Source organism: Ailuropoda melanoleuca, chromosome 16 (genome assembly GCF_002007445.2).
Source record: "Ailuropoda melanoleuca isolate Jingjing chromosome 16, ASM200744v2, whole genome shotgun sequence".
Classification (NCBI taxonomy): Eukaryota; Metazoa; Chordata; class Mammalia; order Carnivora; family Ursidae; genus Ailuropoda; species Ailuropoda melanoleuca.
In genome coordinates this window covers 20,786,850-20,802,294 of record NC_048233.1, presented here as the reverse complement: position 1 = coordinate 20,802,294, position 15,445 = coordinate 20,786,850, and the positions used below count along the sequence as shown (strand labels likewise).

Genomic DNA, 15,445 nt, shown 5'->3' with positions numbered 1-15,445 from the left:
GTAAATAGAATTTGTTTACTGAGTTATACAATATTCCACTCTCTTATCTCAACTAAGTTTCTAAAAGCAAACTTTATTCAAAACTTTTTAACACCATATAAAACTAGAGAATTAGAAATTTAAATCATCACTTCAAATACAGTTACACACTAACTCTGAAGTCTTGTTTTCTGCCCCCCTCAAAAAAGAAAAACCGCCAAAATAAGTTGAAATAACAAGATTTATGGTACACTGCAGTTAGAACCCAACTTTATTGTTACAACGAATTTTTATTTACAGAATATAAAACTCTTCAAAAGATACATTCCTTCATTTAATCAATGGTAAAAGGCCTTATTGAACAGAAATAAAGCCTAAACATCACTTATATTCAAACAGAAATACAAACAACTTTATTAAAAGTTTATGGAACATACAGCAAAAATGTATTTTTACTTAAGCAATTACATGAATGAGGCTGTTTTTAATTTTCTTCACTGGCAACCCCATTTTTATCCACAGAACAAATTTTACACTTAAATTAACAGTAGTAAAAATGTAAAAATTAAATTTTAAACATGAAAATATGCAACGAAAAACAGGAAGTATCTCCATTACCAAACAGATTAACAAGTTCTCAGATGCTCAGATACTTTCTGAGGCATTTCAAAACACCTACATCAAAATTTGCATTCATTTGAGAGGTATCAATACATTTTCAGTGCTGAGACTATTTGTAGCACTTACAGTATATACAAAGCAGCATTATACTACTATGGTTCACATTTGATAAACACAAATTTAAGCTTTATGCCACAATTTTCCAATTCAACATACAGCTAACGCAGTGACAATTATTTATTTTGGTTATTTCTTCTGAAACTTAATAAGAAAATTATCACTTGAGAACATGGAATGATGCCATGTCTTATTTCTTATGATAACAGTATATTTTAAAATTCAAATACTTCATATCACGGAAACCACCCAGCTGTAAAAAGGTTCCTCCACACAGTACAGTTAAAAAGTTTCCTTTTAGCAGATTCCACCAATTTATAGTTAGTTTAGCACACACAAACAACAGGAAACTTCTTCAGATCACTGGACAATAAAGATTTCGGTGTCACTACCTAACTGAAGCAGCGGCACACCACAACCATGGCAAGCAAATCCTCTCATCTCCTCCACTGCTCTTTTGGGGTTTTCTCTAGGTCGTAAAAGCTGGTTTACATGGATACTACCGGGTCTCAACCTATCTCTGAAAATTCCTTTATTAAAGAGTTTTGAAATTTAACTAATGAAACAATTCAAATCAGCCAGCTTCTTCTTACCCTTCACTTACTAGTTGAAATACAACATGTAATGTTTTCAATTTTTATAAACATCTTGTGTTTTGTTAAAATGATTAATGGTATTTATATCATTAATGGCTAAGATGTAAACAAAAATATGCCTGTATTTAGGGATTAAGAGTATTTTACAGAGCAATTTTTCATAACTAGAAAAGCTGAAAGATTCATAATGAACACAGATTTTACTTTAACCTGCTGTTTGACAACATCTACAGCATAGTAAGTGCATTAAGTACAGAAGAAAAGAGAAAGCAGACTTTAAGACAGAAACCTACGAAAAAGTTGAATTTGGGATGCCTGAAACACAAAAGGGTATTTTTCTATAAGCCTGTCATTTTTTCCCACTCAGAGTTGAAACCTTCTATTTCAAATTATGATCCAGAAATGAAAATTGTGTAAAAATTGTGTTCAGAAAAATCTAATTCATTATGTAAGATACCTTACTAATGTCAGTTTTCAAGTATTCAAGTAATGCAAACCCAAGCATTTTCTTTTATATCAACACATTTAAAGACTAACCTTTCAAAGATGGGGGGGAAATCATTTAAAATAACTGATATGCTTTTCTGTCCAAAAACATCAAACCCAAGGCATAACACTGTAATCACACAAGTGATATGTAACTGGAAAAAAAGGTAGTTCGACATAACGTCTTTTTTTTTTTTAAGGAAAAAAAAGCAAAACAGATTGCCTTAATATGTAGCTAAGTGTCCAGTCAAAGGACATTCTAAAATCTAATGAGCTAAGGAAGAGAAATCAGAGCAAATCAATTCTGAAACAAAGACAAAGCTGCTTTACCAGGTACTTACAATTCATTTCCTTCGTGCATAATAATTACTTGTTTGCCTTTTGAGGAAAGCAGTGTAAGTTGCTGCCAATAACAAAACTCTCCTCCTAGCATAAAGCACTGGTAACTTTGTCTATCAACTGAATGACTGATTAATATTAGAGGCTTAAGTCTATATCATGTTGGATATAAACGTTTATTAAAAGCAATTTAAAGCAGAAAAACCAAACTTAGTATTCTCATTCTTAGTATGAAGAAATTAAAAAATGATACAGAAATCTTTGTGTAATACAAAAAAGAAAAATCTATATAATTTTTAAAGTGAAGGTTTTTAATTTTTCATTGACAGTGCTTGGGGGAACTTTTTTCCTTTAAATCTGGAAGCTTAGTAACATATTTATAAACTGAAATAAATATTTGTAGTTCAACCAAGATGAAAATAGCAGTCATTAAAAGATTACTCATGACTTATGTCTTTTCTGTTTTTTACAATCCCCTCATGAACAACTTTATATTTAGAGAAGCCAAATGAGATACGCTTAAGTTGAACCAAGAGCTAGTATCATATCTTTTATATATATATATATATATATGTATATATATATATACACACACATATATGGGATTTAGATTCACAGAGATACGTAAAATTTCAAGGGTTTTTTTTTTTTTTTGTAGAAAAAGGTTAACAACCTTGAAAATAGGAGAGGATAATACTTCAGTCTGCAATCATCACATTATATTTTTAATTTGCTTTAGCTTAGAATCATGACTCAAAAAAAGGAGTTCCAGCAGTGTATTAATTTACTGCTTATAGGAATCTAATCTCACAAAAAGTAATGGCCAACTAAAGAATGAAGAAAAGTCATATTAGGCACTGAGAGGCTAAATAAATAAGTACTGACATTAACAAAAACTGACAAACCCTATTTTTCCAGTTCCTCTTGTTATCCCACTGTGCAGCCGGAACTTTTGGCTATTTCCAGTCTAAAACCAAAGAGCTGAATCATTTCCTTACCAAAATAAAAGCAAAAAAACTACAAAAGAGAATGCAGAACAATACACAATCTCATATGCAAGATACAATTCACACTAATTTACAAATTTGTATTTACACTGTTTTATATACATTCCAGGCAGACCTAGTTGAGTTTTGTGCTCATGTTGATCTCAAATGACCATGTGAACAGTATGATGTACCACCACATCTCTCTGATATCCAGAAAATTAGGTGGTAGCATGGAGTCAAGAGGGAAAACAACAACAACAACAACAAATATTACTGGTCAGGTAAGATCACACAAGTAGGTAAGGAACAAAAGGAAAAAACGTGTAATTTTGCTTGTTAAAGCATCCAGGCCACTATGGTCTATTGACTAACAACTATGAGTATACATGAATGCCACTTCTCTAACAACCATTTTCATATTTACAAAATGAACTTACTATACCAGGTGAGTTATTAGGTAAGGCATTCAAGTTCCTTAGCTTAACATAAATAGGCAACAGATATCTCAGCAAGCCACAGGACAAATTTTAGAGGGCTATTTTTCCTTTAGAATCCTTTTAATGGTCAATAAAAAGGGAAGCAATTTTGAACCCTCTTATTAGTCTGCAGCATGGTCCCAAAAACCTGTACAGGATGTGGGAGCAATCATGACACCCAAAATCTGGCCACAGAGTGAGAGAAATACCTTAAATGTCTCATTTTGTTTCCAACTTTCACTGCATACTCCCAGGGTTGAAGTGAGAGCCTCTACTCCCCTTTACGCTCAGTTCTATACCAATCTGTCTGAAACACAAGAGTATCACAGCTAGCAGCTAATCACAGTCTACCAGCAAAGGCTCAGTGAATCTCTACTCAAAATAGTTGGAAGAATATGGAGTAAGGTAGAAAACTGATCTTCTCTCCTCCCATAGTTCTCCAAGATATATACTGTTGCACTTTAAGAAGTCAGAAAGAAAAAAAAAAAAAATATTCATTGTCCTAAGAAAATTTTCCAACCACAGATGAAAATTCCACTAAAAACAATTCTTCAAGCTCACTCTAACATTATGTAAAAAGCTATTGTTTAATTGGTTCCATTCCATTTAGTCAATTAGGTAAAATTCTACTGATCCTATAGTAATGTGGTTTATAAAAACAGAAGTGAACATTTGTAACACTGGGGAGGTAGAAAACAAATCTTAGTCTAACACTGTTATAGACACAAGCAGATTTTTAAGATTCTATTTATGTAACTAGAATTTACCATTTAAAATGGCCTTTAAGTGTTTCTACTTACTTTATTAGCTTTAAACATCTTGAGATAATCCAAGTATTTTAAAGCACTTATCTGAGAATATAAGTCATTTGGAATAATACATCAAACTCCCCAGAAGATTTCTCAGAGGATATATTTGTAGTTGCATATTCTGAATATGCAGATTTATTAAGTCAACTTTGTACATGGGCACTTATGTGACCAAAGTGCAAAGCTTGTCAGACTAATTTTCTAAGTAAAGTTAACCATGACTGCTCGACTCCACACAGCAGCGGTCTTCAAAACTTGAAGCCTACTCACCGCGAAGATCTAACTTCCTTCCACATAATAACTGCCACCTTCTCACTCCCAAACAAGATAAAAAATATACAAACAAAATCAAGAGAAACAAACAGAAGCCCTCCTACCATGAATATTTCTGTTTAATTCACATTTTGTTAGATTTTAAGTGTATTAGATCAATGTCCTAAATGTTCCTTATTTCTTTTAACTGCTTTTAATTTACTTATCTGAACCTACATATATCACGTAATCTTTTGCTATCATTCTAAAGACATGGAGCCAAACTAAAACATGAAACTAACTGTTCAGGAATGAATCTGGAAAGGTAAAAAGGAATCTATCTAAATGCTATCTTCTTGTTCCCAAGTATGACAACCATTCTATCTTTGTTTCAAAAATTAGCACTTGTTCTACTAGCTAAACAGACAAAAACACAGAATATCACAATAAGTAAAACAAAATATTTTGGTAAAAAAAAAGTGATATTATCAAATTTTAAGAACAAACTAGCAACTTAAATGACCATATTTAGTACGTGAAAACATTATTTAATGCAGATTTTGGTAACATAAAGTCGTATCTATTCCAGGATTATACGGTAACTATTAATATTTATACTGCCAGACTATGTATGGAAAGGAGAATTTAAGATATATTCCCCCCCAGAAAAACTTTCCAATATTCAATTCAAAAAGATGTACTACTAAACATAGACAGTAAATGTAGTTTACCCTCATACACAGATATTTTTCTATGAACACCCTAAGTTATCTATACCAGTATCTGGCATTTCAAGAGTGAATAATTCATATTTCTTATAGTGTATCAAGATAAAAAGGTTACACTGAACACTTAGATTGTTTGCTAAAATTAATAGTATTAAAGTAAAACTTTTTAAAAAATTTTCTCTGGAACATTTTCATTGCTTACACTCAACCAACAGATGAAACAGATGAAAGCAGTCACAGAATTATGTTAAATTTATAATAAATAATTCACATATAACATAGATTAAATTATCAAAGAAAGGATTAAACTGACATATTTATACCTTTTTGCAGATTTAACAAACTTCTAATCCACCACATACTGATAGCAGTAGGTATACTTCTTGACATCATTCAGTCTATTTAAAAAATAGATTGGTTGTTTAGAGGCATAATTTGTAAAGCAAGATAACCAAATTAAACAACAGAATTTTAACAAATATTGGCTTTTCAAAATTTCTTAAGAAAAGATACACAAGCATTGTTCAGCTACTTAAGAATAATCAAATCTCTTCTTTACTCAGGCACTTTTAACGCAGTAACTTCAGGCTTCATTTTAAAGTATTGGTTAAAACGAACAATTGCATACCTAGTGAGAAATGAATAACAACAGAATTAATAAAAAATGCAAAACTTAATCCTCCCTTCATTTTCCACTCACCCTTCTAAGCTGATTTTTTTTTTAAGTTTTAGGATTTTCAAAGGACATATTTTTAGTTTATTGCACCACCTACTGGACACTTTTCTAATATAGTATTTAACAGATTATACCAGATTTCCTTACAGACCAATTATTTAAATGTATGCAGCCCTCATAACATTTGACTGAAAATAATAACTACAGTGTACCCTATGAGTTTTACATGTGCATCAAAAAAAAAAAAAAGTAGAAACAAATGTAATACATACAGTACGATTAAACTTACCCAAGGAAATCAAAATCAATAGTGGAGTATTTGGCTTGAATCAAAGCCCACAATCCCCAAAAGAAATGAGAAGCCTAAAAAGGAGAGAAGAAAAATCAGGAATAATGATAATACATTTCTCTATAAAACAATTATCAAATAATTAATGTTTCCCTTTTTCATCAACTCCATGCAGAATACTGTCTTGATGCTTTTTTGATATAAAATATCTAAAACACAGGTAATACTGAAGTGTACAGTTACCTGGATGGCTACAGATCACTTCTGTCCATACCAAAAGAGGTTAGAATATATTATAACTGCTTAAAACACAGAGCCCAATTCCTGTAACTGCTTTGTGGAGAAAAAGTTCAGCATAAGCACTAATAGATGTTGGTTATAATGGCTAACAGGCTTTCCTACAAAATACATAATTATCAAAAGACTTTGTTTTTTGACAAAAAAATTAAAAAGGTAAATCTAAATCTCAAAAACAAAAAAATATATTTAAAGATGAGAAATGTTCTAGACATGACAAACATCTGACAACAATTTTTATTGGCCCAGCAATTCTGCATAACCAACCAGGACATATAGTAACATGATTTTACTTATGTCAGAGAAAAATGGTCCTGACTTCAAGAGAAAAACAGATGAATGTGTAGGAGCTGTAAAATAACTACTTGTGTGTGTGCTTTACAAACTATTTCCAGTTAAACGTGAAAATATTTTAAGATTCTGATAATAACAAATAAAACTTCACTTCCCACGAAGTAATCTATTCTAACTAGAAATATTACAGCTAGAAAAAAAGTCTTAAAGATAAGGGTTTTATTTCAGCTAAATTTCCTATAGTAGCAACAAAAGGTATCTAAGAAAAAAAATTAATCCACAGCTGTGATCTTGGTTTTAAAACAACCAAACAACCCAATTTAGTAGGTAAAACAACACAGTGTATGAGAAAGGATTCTTAGTTTGAATTGAGAACTGTGGGGGTTCAAGTCCACGTTCTGTCACTAACTCCTTTTGCAACCTTCAGTAAGTCACAAATTTTTAATGTCTGAATCATCACTTAAAAGATGAGACACTATTAGCCATTCTGTATTTCACACAGGATTGTTTTAAAGATTAATGGAAATTATACATATATAAAATACATAAAAATATATAAAATATAAAATTTTTACCCTCTAAAGATCTCTTTAAAGTATGCTGCTATACAAATATCTATTTGCACTTTGTTTTTAACTTCCTCAAAAAATCACTATCAGGATACATAACTTCCCATCAAATACACATATAGAAAAGAACAAATCATGTAGGAAACAGCTAAAGTACATGCACATAAAGCCTAATGGTTAACTTAAGGAAAAAAAAAAAAAGCTGAGCTCTGGAGTCAAATTGCAAAAATTACTAGCTGTATGGCTTTGAGCAATTTAATTAACCCATCTGTACCTTTGTTTCCCCATCTGTAAAATACAGTTAATAAGAATTACATATTTGGTCTTCATTCACTGTTTCTGGCTCATAGTTCCCCAAATCCTTAGAATTTCATAAGCATTTAGAGCAATGAGAACATCTTTTTGTTATGATATTTGATCTTGTATCCTAAGTTTCTGAAACAGTTCCAGAGCAGTAAAAGTGAAAAGTTATCTTGTTATTCGTAACAAGCCCCTTTCAATCACACCTGAGTTTATATTAATGAGGTAAGACTTTTGGAAACCCCCTCTAGAGGAAGATTGGTTGCCAGGGGAACCAACCATGTGATTAGAGGGATGGATCTTCCAGCCCCACCATCTCACCACCTCCAGGGAGGGGAGAAGTGAGTGAGACTGAGTTCAGTTTTCAATGGCAGATGTTTTAATCAATCTTGCCTACGTAATGAAGTCTCCATATAACCCAAAAGGAAGGGGTTCAGGGAGCTTCCAGGCCCAGTGAACCAGAACACATCCATAAGCTGAACAGTGGTTACACCCTAAGCTCTTGGAGAAGAGAAGTTCCTGTGCTCAGAGCCCTTCTGAACATCGCCCTATGTACCTCTTCATCTGACTCTTCTTCTGTATCCTTTATGATAAACCGATAAACATAAATAAATGCTTCTCTGAGTTCTATGAACCACTCTAGCAAATTAACTGGACCCATGGAGGAAGTTTTGGAACCCTCCGATTTACAGCCAGTGGGTAAGAAGGACAAGGAACAACTGTGATTTGAGATTGACATCTACAAAGGAGGATAGTTGGGTGCAGTCTTGTGAGACTGAACCCTTAATCTGTGGGATCTGACATTTGTCTACAGAATTACAGGACACACAGTCAAAGCTGAGAACTGGAGAACTACTTGGTGGTGTGGAAAAAGCACATTGGAGCCTAGTCTCTACATCTGGTACTTAACAAACAGTCAATAAAATGCTAATTAATATCATTACATAAAATAAGAACGATAAAAATAATAAAAATTCTCAAAAATGGTATTCCTTCTACCTGAGGAAGTCTCAGGTATTGAGAAGTGAATTATGAGATGAGATGTGCCTTCCTTCTTTTTAAAGTATTAAACAGTAGTTCTCAACCATGGGAGATTCCTGAGGCCCAAAACTATTTTTTATATTATTGTTAATGTGTTACTAACCTTTTTGACTCGCTTAACATATGCACTGATGGTTTAAAAGCAATGGTGGGTGAAGCTACTGGTACCGAATAACTAATAATAACTAAATAACACTAATGTCAAGGCAGTGGCACCAAACATTCATACACATACACATCATCACTACACACAGTAAGAGGCCAGTCTCACTAAAAATGTCCTTTATGAAGCCACTGAAACTATTAATTTTACTGTATTTCTACCCAAAGAAGGAAGACTCTTTCAAGGAAAAAACATTTATGACTGAGTTGTGAGCTGAACTTGCACATCTTTAATGGAATATCATTTTTACTTGAAAGAATAACTGATATTCGAACTAGTTATTAGACTTGGGCATTTGGCAGATATTTCTCAGATTAAAAAAAGAGGACTTGTCATTTCAACGAAACAAATTAACAGTTGTTGTTGCCAATGAAACTTTTCATGTATTCAACCTAAAATTAGAACTTTGGAAAATCTGTATTTGACTCTGTGAGTTTAACAACTTCTCCATACAGTACTTAAAACTTTTTCTGACGATACTGATTGTGATATCAACGGATATGATGTTTTCATATCATATAAGGAGATGTATCAACATTTGTAAGATCTCTACAACTCAAGTCAGTATTTTCCAAATAACACTTACTAATGTTAAAATTTAAAAATCATGCACGGCAAAAAAAGCCATTCAAAGTGCAAGGTAAACCAATGGATTATAACATACTGGAGTACAGAAAGTTAACTGATGTTTTCAGACCGTACATTACAACTAACCTCTAAGAAATGATCATTTGCTAAGTTTTGGTGAAGTATCAAGAAGAATATCCACAATTATCTGAAAAGGCAAAATATTCATCTCTTCTAACAACATGTGTATGAAACAGAACTTCATATACTTTAACCAAACCAGTATATTGCAACAGATGAAATGCAAGAGTAGATATAAGAATCTAGCTTTTATTAAGCCAGACATTACAGAGATTTGCCAAAGTATAAATAATGCCATTCTTTTAATTATTTTTTGTTTGGGAAAATAGTTATTTTTCATTGAAAATGCTGTTTATGTTAACAAGTTTTTTTTTTTTCTTAAGTATTTATTTATTTGGGGGGGGGACGACCGGGAAGGGTAAAGGGAGAGAGAATCTCAAGTAGACTCCACGCTGAGCATAGAGCCCAATGCAGAGCTCAATCCCACAACCCTAACATCGCCACCTGAGCCAAAACCAACAGTCAAATGCTTAACAGACTGTGCCACCCAGGCACCCCTACAAGTTTTTTATTTTAAAAATATTTACTTAATATTTTGAATGTATGATAAATCTTGATAATTAACATAAATAAACAAAAGCTCATAGAGGTCTTTAAAAAAATCTTGAAGAGTAAAGGGGAATCCTGAGACCAAAAAGTTTGAGATCCACTAGTCTAAATCACCTAGGCATATTTTAAATGATATAAAAATCATCTGTGGATGCTACTGTAATCTCTTCCTATTAGGCTGGTTCTGTAAGTAGAAAAGACTGAAAGTGGGAAATTCTACACCTAAAAATAACACCAGCTCTTCCCACCATCACAAGCAGCATTCATTCATATAAATAAATGATTCTACACTAGAGAAGGATTATACATAAAACTTCACAAAAATCTCATTTTGGAAGGTAACGCCTTTTATAGGGTGAAAAGTGAAAATTTTATATGTAACATTAGACTCTTAAATGGATGAAAAGGAAATTCCCCAAAATGGCAAAGAGAATATTTAAGTCCAAATAAAATCACACACATATTGTATGTGATTTACCTATTTCTTTCAGATTTGGAAATTATAGATATGTAAGTCTATCAAAGGGCATTTTAATTTCTAGGCTACTCTTGCGAAGAAAAAAATCAAGGCTTTATATGATGAACAAATAACTAAAATGTATCCTTTCTGAAAAAACCCCTAAAAACTCTTAAGATTTCATTTAGAAAAAATCCAAATAAGATGTCACTTAGAAATAATCACTTGAAAACAATGTGTCTAAAAACTCTTAACAGCTGGGGCGCCTGGGTGGCTCACTCGTTAAGAGTCTGCCTTCGGCTCAGGGCGTGATCCTGGCATTCTGGGATCGAGCCCCACATCAGTCTCCTCCTCTGGAAGCCTGCTTCTTCCTCTCCCATTCTCCTGCTTGTGTTCCCTCTCTCACTGGCTGTCTCTATCTCTGTGAAATAAATGAATAAAATCTTGAGAAAAAAAAAAAAAACTCTTAACAGCTTTAAAAACCCGTATGTATACTCTATTTGATTTTATAGTGCAAATACCTACTTTTGTTTACCATCTTAATATTAGTTACAGTAAACAGTAACACGTTAAGTCTTTTAATATTTACAAGTCTGCTCACGCCCTCAGCAATAAACATTTAACCAGCCATTTTCCAGGGCACCTGGATGGATCAGGCGGTTGGGCATCCCACTTGGCTCAGGTCATGATCTCAGGGTCATGGGATGGAGCCCCAAGTTGCTCCCTGCTCAGTGGGGAGTCTGCTTCTCCGTCTCCCAATGACCCTCCCCCCGCTCCTGCCCTCACTCGCTCTCAAATGAATAAAAAAAAAAAATCTAAAAAAAAAAAAGTCATGGAATTAGATCACCCAATGAAAGTATATAGAGTGAAAGGAGAGGGGAGAGCCCAAATTCAGGACACTAGGGAACACCCAGTATTGTAAGAGGATTGGGAGAAGAGGAAGAAAAGGAAGAGTCAGGGAAGACAATTGAGTAGGAAAATACACATGAGAACAAAGGAAGAATGGTTATCACAAAAGGTAATGAAAGAGAAAATTCTAAAAATCAATGGTAAATACTGTCAAATGATATGGGCAGAGCAAGTAAGATAAAGACAAAGTTAAAAAAAAAAAAACGACAAGGTTTAAACTGGACTTAGTAATTATGTCATTATTGGTAACCCTGACATGAACTTTTTTTTTTTTTTAAATAGGGGAGAAGACAAGACTGCAGTGCTCTGAGGAGTGCATGAAAGTGATAAAAAAAGATTGAGGGTTTGCTTTTATTTCCCCCTACTTCCCAATTATTTACTCATTCAAATACTTGAGACTGTGACAGACATTTACCAAACGATTGTGGGATGAAATTAAGAGTTGGTAAGAGAATTACATAAACTGGCTAGCTAAAAAAACAAAAACAAAAACAAAAAACCTGCAAAAACAATCTTGAAGAACAAAGGCAGATACATCAAATCTCAGGAGGATTAATAATCTCAGTAAGAGGGGCTGGTGATGCCAAATATGAGCATTCATCTAAATTCTGCTACATTCTTTCTATTCTGAAGATAGCATAAGAGGCCCTGATGAGAATTCCAATACAATTAAATAAGAAGAGGAATTCAAACCAAACTTGGCTTTATAACTAGTTCTCAATGTTTTCTTAATGAGGAAAAACTGGAAACTGATATGACAATCTTAGAGCATAAACTTACTGGGTAATGATTATATGAAAACTATAGGTTATATAAATTGAAGACATGCTAAATCAGCAGAAATATTAAAAAGGTACTGAAGTTTTATACCTCACAACCATCCTCTAATTCTTTTTCTGTAAGACCTTCAACAGAACATGTGACATTCCATGAATATGTCTGCTGTACATTTCAAATATTCTTTTTTTAAAAGTCAGGTTAAATAATGTTTTTATTCAGGTTAAGTAAGTTTCCCTCTAATTCTAATTTGCTAAGAATTTTAAATAGGGATGGGTGTTAAATGTTACCCAAAAAGAAGTATTTTGTATATATCATTTGCCCTTCCAAGTTTAAGTACTTTGAAGGAATGCACTGTTTTATTCTTCTTTTAAGCCTCCAATCTACATGACCCAATGTAATAATTACTAGACATCTGACTAATGGATATTTATAAACAACTTGATAATCAAACCAGAAGTAATTATTGTTCAATACCATGTATATATAATACAACCACAGTATCCAAAGGTGTTAAATTTTTATCATCAAAAGTTTACAAGGGAATCTAAGTTAGCTCTCTAATAGTAAACAGTGGTTCTGTTTGACTAAGAATTTGTAGTATGTGGACTTTCTATGGAAATTAATAAACTCAATGCATTAGGAATAATTTATGTTAATGAGTGCATAAGAAATATAAATTATAGGGGCGCCTGGGTGGCACAGCGGTTAAGCGTCTGCCTTCGGCTCAGGGCGTGATCCATGTGTTGTGGGATAGCCCCACGTCAGGCTCCTCTGCTATGAGCCTGCTTCTTCCTCTCCCACTCCCCCTGCTTGTGTTCCCTCTCTCACTGGCTGTCTCTATCTCTGTCAAATAAATAAATAAAATCTTTAAAAAAAAAAAGAAATATAAATTATAGCAGGGGCGCCTGGGTGGCACAGCGGTTAAGCGTCTGCCTTCGGCTCAGGGCGTGATCCCGGCGTTATGGGATCGAGCCCCACATCAGGCTCCTCCCCTATGAGCCTGCTTCTTCCTCTCCCACTCCCTCTGCTGTGTTCCCTCTCTCGCTGGCTGTCTCTATCTCTCTCAAATAAATAAATAAAAAATCTTTAAAAAAAATATAAATTATAGCAATAATCATATTCCTCATGTTAATAGAGAAATTTGCTAAAAAGAAGTATTAGGGTGATCGTAAAGTTCATTAAGAGGCCTCGTGAGAAAGGGAGCCCTACATTCCCTACTTTAAGGTCATGCTTAAACAGAATATATAGAAACAGCAGGCATTCTAGGACCAGCTGGAGAGCATGCCATTAATTTAGTGAACAATTCTACTGAAAATAGATACCAGAACAGAAGATGGGTCAAGTTTCAGCACACCCTCTTACTTGAGATGTATTCTGCATGGTTCTGGGAAAATGCTGCTCTTAAGACACCCATAAGCCATCAACAGGGTCTATTCATAAAGACATCACGGCAAATACTCCCCATGGCAACTGTACCAAATTATATTAAAACTAAAAATAAGTAGCTAAAAAAACTTCAACCTAGTATTCAATTTAATTGTGTAACACCTTAGCTGAAAGCTCATTCTAATTCATCACATCATTTTCAAAAGGTAATTTAAATGAACTATTTTTTAAAAAATAAATGCGTTTAGGGGCGCCTGGGTGGCACAGCTGTTAAGCGTCTGTCTTCGGCTCAGGGCGTGATCCCGGCGTTATGGGATCAAGCCCCATATGAGGCTCCTCCGCTATGAGCCTGCTTCTTCCTCCCCTACTCCCCCTGCTTGTGTTCCCTCTCTCGCTGGCTGTCTGTCTCTATCTCTGTCGAATAAATAAATAAAATGTTTAAAAAAAATGTGTATAAGAGTACAGAGAAGTGGGTCTGGAAGTAACTGCTTATCAAAGAAGATCAAGACAAAATACTGGTTACATTATGAAAACATAATTCTACTGATTCTTCCAATCTACTTTTAACATCTTAAGATGTGATGATTAAATGTACTGTGGAAAACCTCATTTCCCACATATTTGTTTTTGATTATATGGGTTTTTTTGTAACATAAAGAAAGAGAACAGATATAACATGAAGAACTGCTTCACAATTAACCCTAACTCTAACCAGAATCTATTCATTAAATAATTACTGGGCACTTACCATGTGAGTAGGCACGTTATTCTAGAAGTTAGGGATATATAAATGAATGAAACAAAATCTCTGTCCTCAAAAGCATTACAACAGAGGAACTGTAAACAATAGTGTTTTGTCCTTATTTTGAACCAAATATGCACGAAACTCAAAATGGGAAACTGTTTTATAAGATGATGAAAATTTAAAAGCTTTTTAAAATTATATTAAGAATCCTACCAAAAAAAAAAAGAATCTTCCATTGTTTATATTTAAACTTACCAATGCAAACTGATTGACCTGAATGAAGAGTATTTCCACCTCCTTTTCAGTAACTTCAGTCCCATAGCCTTTATATTCTTTGTAGGCTTCAAGGTAAGAACGCAGCCACTGGCCCTGCAGTTGCCTGTCTGGATAGAGACTATAGTCTACATCACTCACACCTGAAATGCAAAAAAAGTACACTAAAGATTTTTAAAACACATTATCTTCTATATACTTAATAATCTCTAAAGAAATCCTAAAATAACTAGATGTTTACAGCATTTATTAAAATAATAAACCAAAAAATCATAATGTATTCCAACTTGAATTCTAAAGCACAATACATTTCATCATCATAATCAATTCTCATTGCTTCAATTTCTCTTCCAAGTGTGAATCTTCAACCACCCACAGCAGAAGCCCCAAATCTTCACTTTAATAAGCACTTCAGGACATTCTTATGCACACTAATATTTAGAGCATTTCCTAGAAATGCAGCTCTAAAAACATTTTTGACCATTACTCAAGGGGTAAGAAATACATTTTATATTGAAACTTGACACAATCACCTAGTATTAAGTTCCACAAAACAATATGTACCCTAACTATAGCTTCCAACTCTGATATTTTCTACTTCTTTTCTTTTCCATTCC

General features: G+C 33.4%; 1 protein-coding gene across 1 annotated transcript in view; it reads right to left on the bottom strand.

Moving 5' to 3' along the window:
* Window positions 1-220: 220 nt before the first annotated feature.
* The window catches only part of ETNK1 (ethanolamine kinase 1), a 69,196-nt gene continuing 53,971 nt past the window's right edge, over window positions 221-15,445 (bottom strand). Inside the window, exons 6-8 of the mRNA XM_002915277.4 lie at window positions 14,811-14,971; window positions 6,358-6,431; window positions 221-6,020 (exon numbers count right to left, since the gene is read on the bottom strand). Coding sequence (XP_002915323.2) covers window positions 5,948-6,020; window positions 6,358-6,431; window positions 14,811-14,971 — 308 coding nt within the window. The 3' untranslated portion in view covers window positions 221-5,947. The remainder of the gene's footprint in view (window positions 6,021-6,357; window positions 6,432-14,810; window positions 14,972-15,445) is intronic.